The sequence below is a fragment of the Gavia stellata genome, chromosome 21 (genome assembly GCF_030936135.1).
Source record: "Gavia stellata isolate bGavSte3 chromosome 21, bGavSte3.hap2, whole genome shotgun sequence".
NCBI lineage: Eukaryota > Metazoa > Chordata > Aves > Gaviiformes > Gaviidae > Gavia > Gavia stellata.
The window spans coordinates 6,207,848-6,227,136 of NC_082614.1; the positions used below are offsets into that span (position 1 = coordinate 6,207,848).

General features: G+C 63.7%; 1 protein-coding gene across 1 annotated transcript; it reads right to left on the reverse strand.

Annotated features, from left to right (window-relative positions):
* Nucleotides 1-8,589: 8,589 nt before the first annotated feature.
* On the reverse strand, nt 8,590-15,850 carry LOC132318917 (carbonic anhydrase 15-like). The gene is made up of 8 exons (XM_059827914.1): nt 15,784-15,850; nt 13,993-14,028; nt 11,470-11,640; nt 11,058-11,218; nt 10,244-10,336; nt 9,826-9,892; nt 9,459-9,625; nt 8,590-8,808 (listed from the first exon to the last, which is right to left on the reverse strand). Exons 1-8 carry the CDS (start codon nt 15,848-15,850, stop codon nt 8,590-8,592), a joined length of 981 nt encoding a protein of 326 aa, XP_059683897.1.
* Nucleotides 15,851-19,289: the final 3,439 nt, after the last annotated feature.

Here is a 19,289-nt window from a genome sequence, read left to right on the forward strand (position 1 = left end):
AGGGCTGTTTGCAGCTGCTGTTTCTCTCTTGCTGCCTGGTGACCCTGCAGCCCTTGGGGACAGAGGGGCACTGGGAGGTGCACTGAGCATCCCTGGCCTCTGCAGCCTGTCTCCCTGCCAGTGCGCTACCAAAGGGGGTCATCCCGGCTGGCGCAGGCAGGGGCTCAGCCCCCGCAGCGCAGCCCCACTCTGACCCCCAGCAAAGCCTCACCCCTCTCTGTGCCTGGCGTCACCCCGGGGTGCCTGCTCCGGGGCTGCTGGGGTTTCCCTGGCTGCACCAGGCATTTTGTCCTTGCTGGGGAACAGCTCAAGCCTTCCCCAGGCACCCCAAGCAGTTCCAGGGACATGTGCCAGCCCTGCAGGGCTGTGTGACAGCTCTGTGGGAGCTGTGGGCACTGTGCAGTCCTGGCAGGGCACAGAGGGAGGGGTGGGGAGGATGTGAACCCTGGTCTGCCCCGGCCCTCCTTCCCTCCTGCTTTTTGGCAGGGAGCTGGCAGCAGGGCCTGGACCCCACCAGAGGTGCCAAGAGGCACCTCATGCTCCAAAACAACTTTGTTGGCTTTATTCTGGCTTTATTCTGGCTTTATCCTGCTCCCCAGTCGGGCAAGGGAGACCCTGCCACAGCACAGCCCCATGCATGGGGCAAACTGCCTTCCCATCGCCCTGCACGGGTAACTGGGCTGTTGGAGGCAATCCCAGTGTCCCTGCCCACACATGGGGTGACAGGCTTGGGATTTTCCCAAGAAACCCCATCTGCATGGAGCAAACCCATGCCCAGGCAGCATCACAGCCCCCTGGACTGCCGCTGGCCCCAAGGAAGGAGCCAGCAGCGGGATGGATGCTCAGTGTGCATCGCAGCAGTGGAAGGAAGGAAGGGCGATGGAGGCATCTGTCCTGATGTGTTTCAAGATGAGCTCCTTTAAGACACAGTTTCCTGGGCAGAGAGAGACCGCAGCAGCAGAGAGCCGGCAGAGTTGGTCCTGGGGGGCTACCGGGCTGCAGTGCCTGCGGCCACACGTGCCCAGCCTGGCTCGCTGCTGGGGCACACGGACTCAGAGACGGCACCAGCTCCTCCGCCCCAGCACTGAGCCCCCTTCCATGGGCAACGGAGGTTATTCCCCAGCAGACCCCTGCCCGCAGCATCCTTGTCCCCGGCCTCGTGGTGCTGCCAGGGCTTTCACAGGGGAGAGCTGCTGCCTGGGCTTCTGCCAGCCAAAAATGCCCCAAGGACCGAGACGGGCTGCCAGGAAGGATGCTCGCTTTGTTTCCGCTGAGAAAGCTGAAGCCTAAGTAATTATTGATTCCAGTAGTTGGCAAATCACACCCTTAAGCAGTGGTTGAGGCTGGAGTGAATGACAGGGTAACACAGGAGCCTCCATTCCAGCCGCACTGCCGGGTCTGACCCTGCCAAATGCCATGTTGTGGGGGGCGGCTGGTGTGGAGGGGGGGCAACAGGGCAGCGCTTTCATGGGGCTTGAAATCCATCTTGACATCCCATGGGGAAAGCCTGTCCCATGGTTACAGGATGCCAGACTGAGTTTTCACAGGCTCAGTGTGGGGCAGGTCCTGCTGGGCCACGAGCCGGGGTCTCGCTTTGGCTCAGGTCTGGACAAGCAGAGCACAGGCACATCTCCAACTCCAGGGACAGAATACCTCACTAATTATTGATTAAAAGATTTTGCTAAATCCTTTCCATAAGCAACAGATGGCAAGGAAAAACCTGCTGAATTATAGATCAGTGGCCCTGGCCCCCCCAGGGCGCTCATACTCCGCCGCCGCCCACAGCATGGCAGATTTTCAGCCACCTTTTTACCCATAATGAGCCCTTCAACAGAGCTAGAGAGCCGCTGCTGGGAATCACACTGGGATGCCCGGCCTGATACAGATCCCAGCGGCGAGGGAAGCGGTGTCTGGGAAGAAAAGGCCCATCCCGCTCCCACAGCTGCCCTCGGTGGGATTTTCTAGTGAGCAAATGTGCTGAGCAAAACCGAAATCCGTGCCTCTCCCCAGCTGCAGCTCTCATTCTCGTTCTGCCGTCTCTGGTGCTGCAATTTTAAACAGCAATTTATTTTTTTGTTTTCCCAGCTCGCCATTAATTTTAAATCAAGGGGGATCTAATTTAGTAAATGACATACTTCAGGAAGGCTTTAATTAGCGGCAGAGAGAGGCAGTGGGTCCCGCAGCGGCGTCAGGGCTTGGCAGGAGCTGTGGTCCCAAGCTGAGGCTTGCAAGAGAGGGCTTCGCAAGACCTTCGGGGGGGTTTAATAAACCCCAGTGGTTTAGATGCTTTGGGCTTGGAGGGGCTCCATGGCTGAGACCAGAGGGAGGGATGAGGGGTGGAGGCAGAAGGGTGTGGGGCCACGGGCGCTCTGGCAACCCTTGCCCCAAAACAGCCCCCCAGCCCCAGAGAGCAAAGCTCTGCTCTGGTCCCCAAACCCTGCCCTGGGGCAAGGGCTGCTCCCGCACCCATGGCCTTGCACTTGGGGGTGGCCGTGCCAGACCCCCTCCACCGGGGCCACCTCCGGTCAGGTTTATCCCCCCAAAACCAGCCCAGACTTGTTTTTTTTATTGCACATCACTCGGTGATTTCCCCAGGCCACGGCAAGCCCCAGCATCTCGTGCCAGGAGGATTTTGGGGTCTCTCTTTGTGGGGACGTGGCAGGAGCGGAGCGAGTGCACCTGGGGCTGATGAAACACCTCATCTGGAGAGACATGGGCGACGTGGCGCAGCCGGAGGGGCCGGGGGGTCCCTCCTGCCCTCCCCGTGGCAGCTGCAGCCACCCAAACAGCCACCGTTCCTGGAGGCAGCAGGACCGAAACTCAAAAGCAAGAGCTGGGGCCGAGAATAGTCCCGGCCCGGGCTGGGGGGAGCAGGGCAGAGCCAGACCCCGCTGGGGCGGCTGTGGGAGGATGGCATGAATCCCTCCGCTTTGGTTCTGTGGCTGTGCCAAGCTTGGGTGATACCTGACTGCCTTTGCCCTGCCTGAGCCGGCGGGGTGCAGCCCCCGAGCACCCGGAGGGGCAGCTGGTGGCTCCTGCACCCCATCCCAACATCCCCCCGCTCACGTAGCCACCTGCTCTGAAGGGTTTGGGGAAAGGCTGTGCAGAGCCCAGCCAGGCTGTGCCACGCCAGCTCTGGCCCCTCCCGGCCCCTCCAGCCGGCACCACCATGCAGCTGTGCAGCCGCGGGGCATCCCCCGGCTAAATTTACTCCTCGCCCGCCACAGTCTCCAATTAGAAACTTGAAAGGGGGCCCGAAAAAAGGAAGCGAAACTGTCTCCAGTGGGTGCTGACGTGTGAAGCAGAGTGAGTGCCATGTGGCCAAGCACCCAGCCAGCTCAGCCCCGAGATGGTTGCCATCTCTTCGCTGCTGCAAGCTTTGCTCCTGCCTCGCCAGGCTGTCACCTTGTGGGGCTGTCAGCCACTGCAGTGGGGGGCCTGAAGTTGCCCAAAATTGGCAGGGTGGGTGGTGGGGGGGACGAGGGACTCGCTGGGGGCTGGTGCCGAGGCTGGCAGGGCTGCGTGCCACGGCAGGGTGTGTGTCCCCTGCCCAGGGGTCACCCCTCCTGTCTCCTGGAGGAGCCCCTGGCAGGGCCCTCCCCTGCGGGGTCTCACCCGGCAGAGGGGTCCCTGTCCCAATGTGGGGTGTCCCAGCTGCTGCACATGCCCACGCTTGCAAACGTACGCACATATATGCACACAGGCGCATGCACGCACTTGCAAACATTCACACATGCACACACAAGCATGCGCACGCTTGCACACATACGTGTATGCACATGCACATTTATGCACACACATACACACACACTCATGCACACACGACCCCGTGATCCCAGTGCATCCAGGCCCCCCGGCTGGGCACCACTGATCCCACATGCGTGGGGTTCGGGGCCAGGGCTGACACTGACACCGCTCAGCTCATGGCCTTGTCCCCCCGTGCCACTACCACCCCAGTCCCTCGGCAGGGCCAGCCCGGGGCCTCCTGCTGCCACCCCACTGCTGGGTGACCCCAAATCCTCTCTCATTAACTGAATTAAACTAACAGTCCCTGCCTCCTGCCAGGCAGTCCCTTAGCTGGGCTTGTCCGTCAGTCTGACCTGCTGCAAGATGCATGGGGCAGCCTCCAGACTCCCACAATATGGGGCAGATTTCCCCAAATCTGGGAAATAAAATACAGGTTATGAATTAATAAAATGTGGGTTATAAATTATAAAATACAGGTTATAAATAATAAAATACTATGAAACACCCCCCAGGCAGCCCCGGGTCAAAGCCCCAGCTGGGGACAGCCACAGAGCCCAAAGCTGAGGTTTATCGTCCTGCAATTGACAGGGAATTAAATGAAATAAATAAATGTTTGAGGCTGGCGTGGTCGAAAACACGACCTGTGCAATCAAGCCCACTTGCGAAGAGGAGAGCATTTGCATAGCTCTGTCAAAACAGCAACCGCCACGGCACGCAGCTGGCAGCCGGCAGGAAGGCACCAGGAGGGGCGGCCGGACCCCTCGTTGGGGTTTTATTTATATGTGTATTAAACCCTAGCCACAGCTTGCGGAGAGGTAAACAGCCCCAAAGATAAACGCTCAGGCTTGTAAACAGGTTGTAAACAAGCTGAACCAACTCAAAAATAAACACCTTTCAGCTGCTTAAAAATATTTATCATCTCAAGTTTAGCGTGATAATAAAATAAACCTCCCAGCAGAGCTTCAGCCCCGGTCTGGAGGCCAGGCAAACCCTTGTGTTCTGCTCATACTTGATGTAAACAGCAGTGTGTCCCCAGGCAGGTGTGCTGATGGAGAGGTTTTATCACCGAGCGGGTACTGCCTGTCCGGAGAAATAATGGTCAATGAGTTTCAGCCCTCGTTAGGCCTCCCAAGATGGGGGTTTTTAGCTTAATGTTAAGAAATTTCTAGCTGGGGAATGTTGGTGGCAGGGTGACAGTGAAGCGGTGTCAGCAGTGGCTGATGGGTGTGATGGCGGTGGCCGCCGCCGTCCCCGGGGAGGGAACCGAGGGGTTTGGCTGAACCGGTGCGGGAGGACTTTAAGCCAAACTTGGTGTCTCCCCTCTCCCCGATGTGTGGTGCCAGCACCACCACTTTTGCAGTCAGTGTGGGGGGAACTGGAGGGGAATGGGGGTGCACCCCAAGGCCGGACCCTGCACCCCTGCCAGTGCCACCCTCACCAGCAGTCTTCCCGCCATGAGCAAATACCGCCAGCCCCAGCTGCAGCAGAGCCACAGCCCTTCCCCTTCCTCTGCACCCCCGGCGGGGGAACAGTGTTGGGTTTAAGCACTTCTGCCATGTTTTTGGGCACTTTTGGCCAGGCACCCTGGGCCAGCTGTGGGCAGGGGGGTGCCGACACGCATCACCGGCCCCCCAGCTGAGCCAGCGCTCTCCCCAGGCAGCTGTGCCGACCGCAGCCCCGCTGCTCGGGAACAGCCTTTGCTAAATTTACAGCCCAGCCGAAAACAAGAGCCCACTTCGGCCAAACACCAGCTGGGAGCCAGGAATAGCCCCAGCCCCGGCACACACCGCTTCCTCGGCAGAAACTTTCCAGCACGTGGCACCCAGAGCATCGCTGCCTGGCCGCGCCACGGGCAGGGTGGGAGGCCGAGAAAGCCATTTTTTGGCGCCATTTCATCTATGGCTCTTGTGGGGGGGGTTCCAGGTTCTTTTCCCGGGCAGCCAGGGCAGCCCGAGGCTCCTGGCGGGAGGCACAGCACCTCCCCAAATCTGGGGTCCCGGCAGGCTGTGCAGTGTGCACCAAGCCCTCGGGGTGGTTTTGCCGTCCAGCCATACCAAGGGCTTCAGTTGCCAGGCCCTGCCCGGTGCCACCACCTCCCTCTGCCAGCGGCACCGCCGCCGGCAGGGGTGGGACCCCCGGGAATGGGGACCCTGAGCACAGGGGTGTCTGCTCCTGGGGCTCCTGCCAGCCAGTGCCTGGGGCTGTTTTGTCCCCCATTGTCCTTGGAGAGCTGCAGCCCCAAGCCCTCAGGTCCAGACCAGTTGCCTGGGCACCCTTCATGCCCCAGCCGGGTACTGGGGCGGACTGGGGGGGCTGCAGCCAGCTGGGGCCTGCTGTGGCTGAGCAGGCCCTGCCACGCTCAGCAGCCGAACCTGCCGCTGTCCCCTTTCAGGCCTGTGACCACCCCAGGCCAGCCCTGGGGCAGCCCCACAGCCTGCGGGTGCGAGGGGCCGGGCTGCACAGCGGGACATGGGGGGACGGGGGCAGAGGGAGCATGGTGGGACACGGAGGGACAGGGGGGAACAGAGAGCATAGGGGACACGGGGGAACATGGGGGGACAAGGGGCACGGGGGGCACAGTGGGACACAGGGGGACATGACGGGACACGGGGGAAACGGAGGGCACGGTGGGGGGGATGTAGAGTGGGGGCACAGGGAGCACGGGGGGGCACAGGGAGCAGGAGGTCACGGGGGGACAGGGGCACGAGGGCACGGGGGGACAGGGGCACGAGGGCACGGGGGGCCGCGGCACTGGCGACGGGGGTGCACAGGTACACGGGTGTCCGCAGCCGCTGCCCGCAGCCGGGAAGCGGGCGCCCCCTGGCGGCCCCGGCGGCGCTCCGGCAGCCGCGCCCTGCCCGGCCCCGCGGCCCCGGCGCCCCCGCGCGGCCCGTGTGCCCCGTCTGCCCCGTGTGCCCCGTGTGCCCCATGGGCCCCGTGTGCCCCGTCTGCCCCGTGTGCCCCGTGGGCCCCGTGTGCCCCGTGTGCCCCGTGTGCCCCGTGGGCCCCGTGTGCCCCGTCTGCCCCGTGTGCCCCGTGGGCCCCGTGGGCCCCGTGTGCCCCGTGGGCCCCGTGTGCCCCGCGGCGGCGGAGCGGCGCTGCGCTGCGGCCCCGGCCCGGGCTGCTCCCCGCCGCTCGCCCGCCGCCTCTTCTCGCCGCGGCTGCACGGGCCGGGGTGGCACCTGGGCGCGGTGGCAGGCGGGCACAGGCGAGGGCCGTGCGGAGGGCCGCGGGCTGTGCCCCCGGTGAAGCGGGGTTGGGGGCACGGGGACAGCCTGAGCACCCCCCGCCGCGGGCGGTGGCAGCCCGGGATGCCGGTGGACACACCAGGGAGCGTGGCCCCCCGCCTGCCGGTTCTCCCCGGCCGGAGCCCGCAGCGCAGCGGGGGCAGGCGGCCAGGAACGTTACCCGCACGAAGGTCCTCAAGGGACGGTCAGCACGTGGGGCCCCGGGCGAGGCTGCCGCTTCCAGCCAGTGCCAGCCGGAGCCCGGCGGGAATTACTGAGCTGGGTGATGGCCACCGCCACCACCACCACCGCCACCACCACGCCGGCAGCATACTAAGCTGGGTGATGGCCACCGCCACCACCACCACCGCCACCACCACGCCGGCAGCACACGGCTCAGCATCCCGCCAGCGCTGCACACCCAACAGCACCGCGGGGCCGAGCACCGGCTCTGCCCTCCCCTCCCCGGGACAGGGCAGCTGCTCTGAGACCCCAGACCTGAGCTCTGGGGTGGATTTATAGAGCTCCGGCACCCATGGGGGCCTGGAAGCACCCTGGCACGGGGATCACAGGGTCTTCCGCTGGGCCCCTTCACCCCCAGGAGATGCCTCTTCCCTGCTGCGGGCTTCAGAGGGAGCCCAAGCCCCACACCAGGAGGATGTTCAGGCCCCCTGCACCCATGGGTGCCACAGCCACCCCTCTGGCTGGGGGGGGCTGGAGCCCTGCACTGGCAGCAGTTTCCCCGCAGAAATGATGCAAACCTCAACCCACCCCGCTCCATTCCCAGATGATGACCTGTGCTCTTACACCCATAATTCAGGAGGAGACGGGAACACGCCTGAAGCTTCAGCACATTAATTATGAACCACCCCATTTGCCCGGGCCCTGGCTCTGCCCCTGCCTTGCCAGGCAGCACAGGAGCAGCGCCAGCAGCTACAGCTATTTCTGCCAGCATAAAATTAGCTCTGTGGAAAGGTCCATTGGTTCCCTGCATCCTGCCCTGAGGCACTCAGGGGTGTCATGTCCTGGGGATGGCCCCGTCCCTCCGCCAGCCAGCCTTGACCATAGGAAAAGCAACAGGGCAGTGCCTGCAAGCACAGGGACCGCAAGGACCCTGAGCCACATGCCGGGCCAGGATTTGGTCCTGGGGATTTATTGCACAGGGAGAAGGGGAGTCTCATGCCCGCCTGCACGTCTGTCCGCGGGGCCAGTGTCCCCGAGTGCCACGCAGACACCATCCCCCAGCTCCCTCCCCACTAACCCCGCACCCCCGTGCCAAGCACCCTGCACCAGCAGCACCAAAGGGATGCAGAGCCAAAGAGGCAGCGACCCACAGCCACCGGCAAGGACCTTGGCTTTATTCCAGCCCCTACAGCATCCCCCTCCCAGCGGCTCCCACCGCCCGGCTACAGGGGCATCACAGGGCGGCTCCGGGCTTGCAGAGATCCACCTCTGCAGAGACTCAGGTCTGCAAAATCTTCACCCAGCCAAGGTCTCTCTGCTTTTTCGATATGTTTTTTTCCCCGTTTACTCATGAACCAGATGCATCTCCTCCGCGTCGCCATTGCAGCAGGGCGATGCTCGTGTGGAGACTGGTGAAAGGCTGGGCCAGACCCTACGGGGTTGGCGAGAGGGGGCCAAGCAGGGCCAGGAGGAGCAGCGGGGAGAGGAGCTGGTGGTGGCCCCTGTGCAGGGACCCGCCGCTGGCCGTGGCCGCCCTGGAGGCAAAGACCTTCCGGCTGTGGAGGGGCTGAGGCGGGCGGAAGTTGTTGGTCATTTTTAGGAGCGTGGAGCCAGTGGCCGGGAAGTGGAGGGTGCTGACGAACGCCCACAACTGCAAAAGGGGAGAGGCAGGGTGGGCAGCTGCTTCGCTGGGTGCCATCTGCTTATGAACCCCCTTTTGTGCTGCCCTGCTGCCAATGGCGCAGGACCCATGGCATGGCCCCACGCCTCACTGCTCTCCCAAAACCAGACCCGTAGGGTAAGTACACAAGGCAGGTCCTTACAAGGATCAGGTCTTGAGATTTAAAGTAACTAATTGTGTTTCAGTGCCTGCGCTGAGCACTTAAAGAGTGACTGGCCCATGACTCCCTCAAGGAGACAGGTCTATGAAGATGCTTGGGCAGCAGAGCAGAACTTCATCCATCCATCCATCCATCCATTCATCCATCCATCCATCCATGCACCCACCCACCTCCTTGGAGCCCCTTCTGAGCTCCAGGGGGTTTGCTCCCATTTTGCTTTCTGAATACCAGGGCCAGGCAGGAGAGCACTAGGACGGGATTTCTCCCGCCTGGCAGTTTGCCACAGCTCCATTACTTAACTCATAAAATTAATTAATTGCCAGGGTGCTGGGAGCGTTAGTACAGAGATGACTTTCCCTGCTTAGGGGTCAGGTGAAGCACAAGGAGAGGGGCTGCACTTTGGCCACCCAGGGGGTCCAGCCCTTCGGGTGACAGCGTGCGGGGCTGTGCATGCTGGTACCTGCTCCCGGCCGATCTCCACCGGCTCCTCAAAGACAGTCCAGATGACGACCTCGCTGCAGTCGGGGGTGGTGAGGGAGCCCTGGTAGCGGTAGTACCCAGAGAGGCGACCGGCGCGCGGCAGCAGGGTGCTCAGGCGGAAAGTAGAGGCCAAATCCACGGAGTCCCCTGTGGGGTGAGACATGGGCACTCAGCCCATCCCATGCCGGGGACACCGGGGGGACAGCAGGGCCACCCCCATCAGTTTCCCCACGGCCAGATGGCCCCACGGACTGGCAGGTTTTACCCTCCCGCAACCCACTCGGGTGCACCCCTGCCCTCCTGCAGCGGGGTCTCTCCTCTTTCTGCCCGGCGAGGAGGCAACTCACCAGCGTGGGAGATGTTCCTCAGCCCCGCCACAATGGTGTTGTAGTTGGTGTTAGGGGTTTCAGAGACCTGTGGAGGGGGAGAGTCAGCAGCTGGGGCAGAGCAGAGCCCGGGCAGGGCAGAGCCGGGTCATCCTGCACCAAGCAACCACAGGCAGAGCTGGCCCCGGCCCTGCATCGCCTCCGAGCGGCAGTGGGGATGGGTGAGCTCCAAGCTGTGACCCCCTTGCACGAAGCAGGCATAGGGGTCATGGCACCTTTCACTGCCAAGGCTCCCCAGCACCTCCCCACATCGATCCAGCCTTCCCACCCTACCTCGCTCCCTCGGGGTGGCCGGATGATCCCTCCCCGTGCCGCACCGTGAGCAGCCTGTTCCCATGGGGGCCCCTCCCGTGGGCAGCGCAAACCCCTGCAGACCCACCTGGAAGAAGAAGCCGAGGACGGCCAGCCCGTTGGGATGCCCCTTGGCCTCCGCCAGTGTCCGGTACTTGACGTTGATGTGGACGATGTGCAGCTGGGGAAAGCATGGAAGGGCCAAGTGTGGGCAACCGCCCCCAGCTGACCCCCCGGCAGTGGGGCGCTCACCCACGGATCTCCCCGGCCAGGCTGGGGTGGCCGGACACTGAGCCAACCACACCCCAGAAAAGCCCTCCCAGTCCCATGGGCGCTTCCGCAGGGCGGCCGCTCGGAGGATCAAAGCACCCCAGTGAAGCAAGCATCCTTTGAAGGGTGTGGGGAAAGGGGGGCAGCGGTCCCAGGGCTCCCACCAGCCACGGTACATAAATTTTGCTCTCCTTTGGCAGATAATTAATATTTTAGAGGCGCTGAGCCTCTTTCACCCAGAAGGATCCTGATGCGCTTGGCACAGCACGCTCCCGCACACGCTTGCTTGCATTCACTGACTCAGTGCACGGTCCCAGCGGGGCGCAGAGTCCTCCAAACCCCGCTGAGTGCCTCCAACGAGGCAGCTTGGCCCACGCACAGTAATGAAAAACCTTGAGTCTCACGTCAGCTGCATTTTAACCACCCAGGTGCCCTGTGCAGCGGCTGTCCGTATCCCACCATCAGCGCAAGGCTGCCGTGACAGTGAGCATGGCCAAACCCACTGGTGCAGCGTCACCAAGCCTGGTCACTGCGCTGCATGGCAGCCTTGGAACACACCAGCATCACACCTTCCCATCACACCAAGGACCGGGGCCACCCAGAAAGCCTGATGGGTGCTTTTTCTCGCCTACCTCCATGGGGAGCTGGCGCCCGTCAAGGGTGTGCTCGGAGCCATTCCCGGCTGGGCTGCCCCAGTGGAAGTGGAGCTGCAGTGCACGGTACCTGCTGGGGAGGCCCCCACCGCTGATGGTGATGTGCTCAGAGGCCGATTCACTCGCCAGGCTCAGCATCACTGCAAGGGCAGCCGGACGGGGTAAGGATGGGGGACAGCCCCGTCTCTCTCTCCCCGCAGCCCAGCAGACCACAGGGTTCATCCTCCCTGGGCTTCATCCCAGCGCTAATGCAAACCCACGGGGCAGGAGCCACCCTGGGACCCTGCAGCTCGAAGGCAGAAAGCGCCTGGGAGCAGTGGCGGAGCCGAGCCCCAGCCAGGACAGTGTCTGGGGAGCCAGGGCAGGGGAGGTGCCCAGCCGCAGCACGCACCTGTGTGCCCGTCGTTCGCCAGCCTCCACTTGCCGGGGGGAGCCTGGTCATAGCCCTCAAAGAGGATGTCCCCGAGGCCACCATCCCGCTGCAGCTGGCGCCTGTTGATGTTCACCGGGGACTGCTTGTCACCGCCGCATGTGGCTTTCAGCTCCTTCCAGTGGCTGGGACCTGCAGAGGAGGAGCAGGGGCACTGCGGGCAGCCACTGAGCTGCTGTCACCCCGGGGGGGCACACGAGGCGGAGAGTGGCTGGGTCCCCAGCCAGCCCTGCCGTCCCTGCCGCGCTCGCCTGCATCCCGCGGGAGCTCCCCTCCTGCCCAGCCAACCTTCTTCCCTATTGATGAGCGGGGGTTTATTGCAGCCTCATCCATAATGCAGCAGGATTTCCTCGTGGGGCCGGGGGCTATATTTAGCTTGGCAGCAGCATCCGTCCCTCCGCACTGCCACTGGTGAAGGGCAGCCTTTTCTCCCAGCCCCTGCTGCCCGACCCTGCCAGCAAACCCCCACTGTGGGGCTGCGCTGGCCGCCGGCCCCCCCACGGCCCCCAGACTGGGGCTTATGCCGGGGCTGGGTGGGGGGTTGCTCTACGCAGAGGGAGCAAACTACCCCATGCAGCGCCTGCGAGGGAAGGAGAGACGGGAACCGCTGAGAAGGGGAGACAGAGGACTTAAGGCCCATTCGCAGAACACGCAGTTTGTTTTTTAACCACATTTTACCCTACCCATGCTGGTTTTGTCCAGTTGTGGCAGGTGACAGCGCATCCTGGCCACGCAACTCGTCCTGGGGCAAATTCCACGTGGGGTCGGGGGTGACGGCACAATGCCTGTCGCATCCTGGCCATGCAACTCGTCCTGGGGCAAATTCCACGTGGGGTCGGGGGTGACCACGCAATGCCTGTCATGCCTGTCGGCAGCCCCTGGGGTGGGGTTCACCCTGGCAGGAGCAGGGTGAGGATGCAGCAGCGCTGGCAGCTGGCTGGACCTGCTGCAAAACCTGCTGCTGCACTGCCTGGGCGCTGTGAGCAGAGGTCCCCACAGCTGCCACCACAGCCAGACCCGACACATCCCCTATGTGCGGCTCAGTGTTCCCTTCACCTCAGCATCATCTCTTCTTGCAACACTCATTGCGGTCCATGGCCGTGGGATGTAGCCTGACACCCGGCCGGTCACTGCTCCGGTGCAGCTGCCATGACACCCTGCTTCTTCACCTAGTGCCCCCGGGGCAGCCCGAGCTGCAGATGCCTGGGGCAGAGGTGTTGGCACTGGGCACTGCCGGCAGCTGGGCTGTGGTTCCAGCCAGGGAACGGGTGCTCCCCTGGGGTCTCCAGCCCCATCCACCCAGGGCATCCCTCCGCAGGCACCGCTGGCTCTGCTCTGGCATTCGTTGTGGAGGGCAGCCTTTGGCTGACCCACACACCGTTACCCCCCATATCCCCTACAACCAGGGTCTGGGGGACCGTTCCCCCAGCAGCGCCCCACAGCTCAGGTCTCGCCTTTACCTACCTTCCTCTCAGGCAGACAAAGCCACAGGCGCACGCTCACCCCCACCTCCCGCCCCCCTGGGCTCAGCCCTGTCTCCTTCCCTTCTCCTCTCGTTACTCCAGGCAGCTTTTTGCCTGGAAACCCCGGGAGACATAGACTGGCTGTGCCGCCACCCCAGCAGCTCCCCAGCACGGTGGTACCAGGTGGCCCCACAAATTATCCAGTGCCTTCATTAAGGGACCGTTCCCCGCGGCCCTGCTATGGGCACGTGGCAGGCTCCACGCTGCCCAGCCCAAGCCGCTTCACGCTGGCCCCGCTGCCCTGCCGAAATCTGCCCTCGCCGCCAGCCTGATGAGGTTAAACTGCTAGTGATGCCGAGTGTTGTTCCAGCAGGGATAAGCGGAGCCCAGTGATTCATGGCCGATGTGCCACAGCGGCTGGGCATGGGGCGCGTGCACCCAAGAGCTATAAAACAGTTGGGCCGTAACGGCTGATTAAATGCTCGCTGATCCTTAATTAACCTTTTACAAGCTATTTGCATGCTTCGAAACAAAGTGCCCCCAGCCATGCTTCCCTTCCCCGGCACAGGCAGGGCTTGCTGCCTGCCCCAACAGAGCCATCTCTCCTCGAGCCAGCCCCCTGTGCCCCATGGCCCCCCTCCTGCCTGTGCCTCACTGCGGTTGCTAATGGCATATTTTACATCCAGGCTTTAATTTGCTTCAGGTGAAATGGGGGAGGCGGGTGCTGTCCCAGCTGTCCCAGGAGCACCCAGACCTGGCTGGGGTGGGGGGCCAGCGCCGAGCCGCTCCGGGGGGCTCAGGCACTTGTCTCCAGTCTCTACACCAGCACACCTGAAAGTGAAGCTCCTCTGTTCCCACCTTGGTGTGACATGGGTGAAATTGCCCTTCTCCAAGCAATGCTCCCTGCTGCGGCCTCGCTGGTGCTGCCCAGGGTGCTCTCAGCCGGGCGCTGTGGAGAGACACAGGGGCCCGAGCCCCACACAGCCCCGACACCCCCCGTCCCGCACACAGCACCACTCACCACATTTGGGGTCCTGCGAGTCATAACACCACTGCCCTGCGGGAGAGAGGAGAGCTCAGGGCAGGTGACGGAGACAGGTACCTGCTCCCCAAACCCACCTACGGCCATGCCTGGCCCCCCCCATGGCGAACGCACCCCTCGTTGCAGCTGGGGCTCCCGCTGGCACTCGTGTTCGACCCAGTTATTCTCAGCGCTGGTGTTTTCACACGTTCGCACCCTCCCTGCCTCCCCCGGCTGCTCCGCAGGGGAAACATCCCTCAGCATTGCTCCGCTCCGCGGTGGCCAAACCTCGCTACTTACGAGGCTCCATCCCCGGCTGCCGCGGGGCTGTCCCCCCCTTAGCCATGCTGGAGAGCTGAGGCAGCCCCTTACCCCACACCAGACGCCTCGCCCGCCCCCAGCAGCCCTGGGTGAATGGGGAGCTGTGGGGGGGCTGCAGTCCTCCCCCGGTGCTTCCCACGGCTCCCCGCGGGTGGGCTGGCAGCAGAAGGTGGTTGCTGGGGGCTGCAGCAGGCAGGGGATGGCGGTGGGCAGGCCTGCGCCCACGCTGCAGGGACGATGGTTCGCCCCGTCACTCAGGGCCACCTCAGCCGGAGCTGCCGAACTCCCACCGGCACTGCTGCCTGTGCTCGGGGCGGCTACGGGGGCTGCGCTCTCGATGGTGGGTGCCGGTGCAGCAGATGCAGGGATGCCGAGGGGATGCCGAGGGGATGCCGAGGAAGCCAGAGCCCAGCTCCTGCTGTGTGCACATCCACCCATGGCCAGTGGCTCTGCAATGGGAGCCGGGGAATGCACCCCTTCCCTCCTCAGCTCCCCGTCCTGCTCCTGGCAGGAGGCGCAGAACAACCCGGTGCTGCCCAGGGCCAGCCTACGCGAGCAGTCCCCGCTGACAGCCGAAGGGCAGTGCCAGCAGGCTAGCTGCAGGCAAGCGGAGCCACGCTCTCGTGCCAGCCGTGGCCGCTCAGACTGGCAGGACACAGGCAGCCCTGCCTGCCTCCACCTGTGCTGCTCGTGGCCCCATCCTGCAGCACCGCATCCAAATCCTCGCTACAGTGGTATGGGAGACACCAGCCCCAGAGGAGAGCCAGAGAGGGATAGTGCAGAACTCAGAGGGTCCCCAAGGCAGGGACTTTGCACTTTCCTCCCTGCCCAGGGGGAAGCCAAGCTTCTGGGAGACCCTTGGATCTGCACCCACCAGCCCTCACCTGACCTTGAGCATCCTCTGGCAGGAGCCAGGGCAGCGCTCGCTGCCACCAGCCTGGCCTGAAAGCAGGTGAGCACCCCAGCGCCTCGGCCCCGGGACGGCAGCACCGGTTTGCTCAGAGGTTTCATCTTCGCTGCTGTTTCCCGGTCGTGCGGATCTGTGGGGTGGACGGACTGGAGCCCAAGACCTGAGTGCCTGAACACTCACTCACCCCAAAGGGACCCCATCCCAGATGCCTCCTGCCAGGACAGAGAGCTCCGGGCTGGCTGAGACCTCCCGGAGCCCGGCGGCACAGCAGGGACATCCTCCAGTGGGGAGGATGGTGGTGGGAGGGCAGGAGGCAGCTCCTGGGCCAGACCACATCCCCCAGTCCCTGCCTCCAGCTCTGCTTGCGCGGCTGCACCCAGCACCCCGGCCCCACATCACCTCCCGACATGTGGGAAAGGGAAGGGAATAAACAGGGCTGGCACAGATGCACCCCAGCCCAGCACCCCACAACCTCCCGTCCTCTCCCACCGCGGGGACCTCCCGTCCCCTCCGGCCACCTCGGGTGCCCAGGAGGAGGGTGGGCCGGCAGAGCATCTCACCTCCCGCAGCTGCTCGCATGACGAGAGGCAAAGTCAGAAAAGTTATCCCCAGCCCCTGCGTCCCCATGCCGGCGGCAGGGATGGGTGGCAGCGGGCAGGCGGCCCCGCCGCGACGCCCCGTCCTCCTCCGCAGTGCGCCCGGGCAGGCGGCAGGGCTGGGGCGGGAGGCAGCGCTGCCAGCGCCCAGGCAGCCTGGAGAAATCCTCCGCTCCAGCCTGTGCACTGCTGTTAAATATTCATCACAAGGGCTGAGTTTTTAACTCCTCGGCTGCTAGGAGGGAGCAGGGGAGCGGCCCGGCCCCCAGCCAGCCCCTCCGCGCTGTGCCAGGCCCCTGCCCGGGATGCCAGCCCAAGGACAGGCAGCAGGGACAAGGCAGGGGAGCAGGGGGCTGGCAAAGCCTAGGGGTGCAGCACACTGCCCAGTCCGCTCCCCTCCCCGGGGCAAGGGGGTGGCCCCCAGGTACCATCCTGCTCTCCATCCCCAAAGCAGGGGTCTGGCAGCATCCCCACTGTGCCCCATCCCATCCCCTGCATGGTGCCACACATGGGCTTGCGGGAGGCTGTCAGTAGTCAGAAGGGGCTGGGGGGACCAGCTCTGCCCCCTCCCCACTCTGCAGGTACATGCTGTGGGACAGCCTTTGCCCCCCCCAACTTTGGCAACCCCCAGCCAGCAGTGGGTCCTCCATCCCCCTCACCAGGAGAGCAGCGGCTCCCATCAGGGACCTGATGTGGGGCAGGCAGTTCCATAGGGACTCACGGGCCAAATCCAGCTCATCCCCACAAACAGGGGCCCCACAGCCCCTCCCCAGGCAAAGGCCAGTGTGTGCCCACTGCCCCTTGGCCATGGTAACTGCAGTCCCCAGGCGCGGGGCATAGATGGCCTCTGCGACTGTGCTCTGGGGGACCCTCAGCCCCCGGGGTCACCGAGGAGCAGCACAGTGGTGGGGCAGGATTCAGCCCTTTCCCTCCAGCTGGCATGAGGCTGCATCATGCCATAGCAGCTGAGGCTCTCACAGGCACACAGCACCAGCCGGCCAGGGCAGGAGGGCAGCACCGGGGCGTGAGCCTCAGCACCCACCCAGGCATCACAGGAGCCCGGTGCAGGGATCCTGTGCTGGGGGACAGGGCTGTTCAGCTCCTCAACATGGAGGCAGCATACGCCGTCCCCATTGTACCTGTCCAGGCAGGTCCGATGGGAGCAGACATCTCGCCAGTGGAGCCACGATCCCGCAGCGGGGAGGTAGGAAGGAGGGTGAAAAAGTGGTGTTGTCACATTCTCCCAAAATATCCCTACCCTCTTCAGGCAGCAGTGGAAAAGAGGCCACGGGGCCCAGCCCACAGCTCCTCTTGCCGGCACTCGGCCCTGCTTGGGAGCGCTGCCGGGACGCTGCCAGGATGAACAAATCCGGCAGCAGCGCGAGGACAGTGGGCAGAAGGCTCCTGCTGCCGGCTTGGCCGGGGACGGGCTCTGGCTCAGCAGAGCTGCTTCACTGCCATGTGCTGCAAGGGAACAACACACCGGTGGGGCCCATCCTCAGTGGGGGCTCCCTAGGGCACCTTCATCCCTGCCGGGCAGAGGCAGCCCCAGGCAGGTGCCTGGGCAGCACCAAGCCCTGTGTTCGGGCACCGTCGCGGGGCACAGAGGAGGGTGGCACTGCAGGGCTCCCCCAAGCTGCTCTGGATTTGTGCCACGGTTGACGCTTGGCCCCTGCTCCACGGATGAGGTAGTTTGCAGAGGGCTGTGATCATCCTTCCGGAGCAAGCTGCAAAGGGCGGGCAGGGAAGGTGGAGGGTCTCACCAGGTCCGCAGCCTGCTGCCGATTGCTGCCGGAAAGGAGAGGAGTTGCTCCAGCACCTGGGGGAGACAGACCTCCCTCCGAGACGTGAGCTCACCAAGCTCCACAAGCACTTTTGCCACCCGCCCATGGTGGGACAGCCTGTAGTGCCAGGCGGTGGGGGAGAAATCCAGACCCTCAAGGCTCAGGAGATGATGGGACCCACTGCCCCTGGGCTATTCCCCCCTTAAGGCATCGACCAGGGCAGAGGTGCTCCCCAGGACATCCTTTTAGGTTTTCAGCTTCTCTGGTAGCAATTTTTGGCAAGGAGGGCAAGAGCAGAGATGCCACCACAGAGACTGCGTGGCCAGGAACACCAGCAGCACCGTGCTGCAGCATGCGACCTGACACGCAGCAGGAACGAGTCCCTTGTCCCACAAAGGGCCCTGCCAGGGCAAGGAGCAGCACGTCCAGCCCAGGGTCCCACGGGGTCCAGAGAGCCCTGCATGGCTGGAGGGGGACGCTGAGCCCCGGCAGAGCTCAGCACAGCCCCGCCGAGGGGCAGGAGCAGCATGAGGAAGCAGAGAGGGCACCAAGGCACCTGGAAAGGCAGCAGCAGCACTGAAGTACTGTACCGTACCCCGCTCCCACTCATCCCTGGCTGCCCTGCTCCCCGGGGTGCACCGCCAGCTGCTGACACCGGCGCCAGGCAGGAGCGACCTCCAGTTTCTATAGGAACCAGATCAAACCTTGAAAGAGTAATTCTGTACTTGCAGGTCTCTTGCTGCCATGGTGGTGTGGAGCGCGCAGCTGATTCTGCAGGTCTGCGCTGTCCTCGTAGGGAGAGACCACATCCATCTTCCTGCCGCCACGGAGCCAGGAGGCAGCCGAGGTCCCCGCAGACACGTGCTCACAGCACCAAGGGCAAGAGCCGTGATAGGGGAAAACATACCGCTGAAAAATAAAAATAGTTACTGAAGCTGCAGCCATTGATCGGTCGTGGGCACGGTGCCATCCTGCTGGGAACCCCCGCCACGTGCACCGTCAGCAAGCGCTGCACCAGCACACAGCAGAGGTGCCAAGAACAGCTCCTGGAGGTAAATCCTGCGCTGCTGCCTGGGAGCCCGGCCCGGGGACCTGGGCTGATGGGGACAGTGACAAGACAAGAACTTCAGCCACCAGCATGGTTCACATCACCCAACAACAGGGATACAAAGGGTTGTGGGCATCCAGAGAAGCAAGTGCGGTGGAGAGGTGAAGTTCAAGGGGAGCAAATACTCCAGCCACTTCTGATTCTCCATTAAAATCTTTGATCTCTGTAATAAGCTGCTGCTAGCCCAGGGAGAAAGCCGGGAGCAGGGCAGGGAGTGCAGCCAGTGCCGGCACAAAGGAGGCACTGTGGCCGGCAGATGCGCGCTGTCCGCACGCCGCTGCACAACCCCTTCATTCATCTTGTGCTGCCGCCGTCACTGGGGTCAGCGACGTCTCCCCCCGCCCGGTGAGGCCAGCCAGTCCCCTGTGGCCTGGCACCCCCCGGGGTCGCTGCCAGCACACAGCCCGTACAGGCGTCTGACCCGCACCCTCAAGTCCCTGGTGTTCTCCCAGGATTGAGTGCCCTGCACACACACTAATTATCCTCCCAGGAAAATGCATTTTAAGCTGGTAAGAGCTTACAGCAGAAAGCTGACCAGCAATGCCCCCGCCGCAGCATTCGAGCATCAACACCGACAG

Coding starts and splice junctions, on each gene's coding strand:
- LOC132318917 (XM_059827914.1), bottom strand. CDS start 15,850: ATGGGGACGCAGGGGCTGGGGATAACTTTTCTGACTTTGCCTCTCGTC. Junction 9,893..10,243: donor TCCTCGGCTTCTTCTTCCAG/GTGGGTCTGCAG, acceptor CCCCCTCCACAG/GTCTCTGAAACCCCTAACAC. Junction 8,809..9,458: donor TGGAGATCGGCCGGGAGCAG/GTACCAGCATGC, acceptor CCCCTTTTGCAG/TTGTGGGCGTTCGTCAGCAC.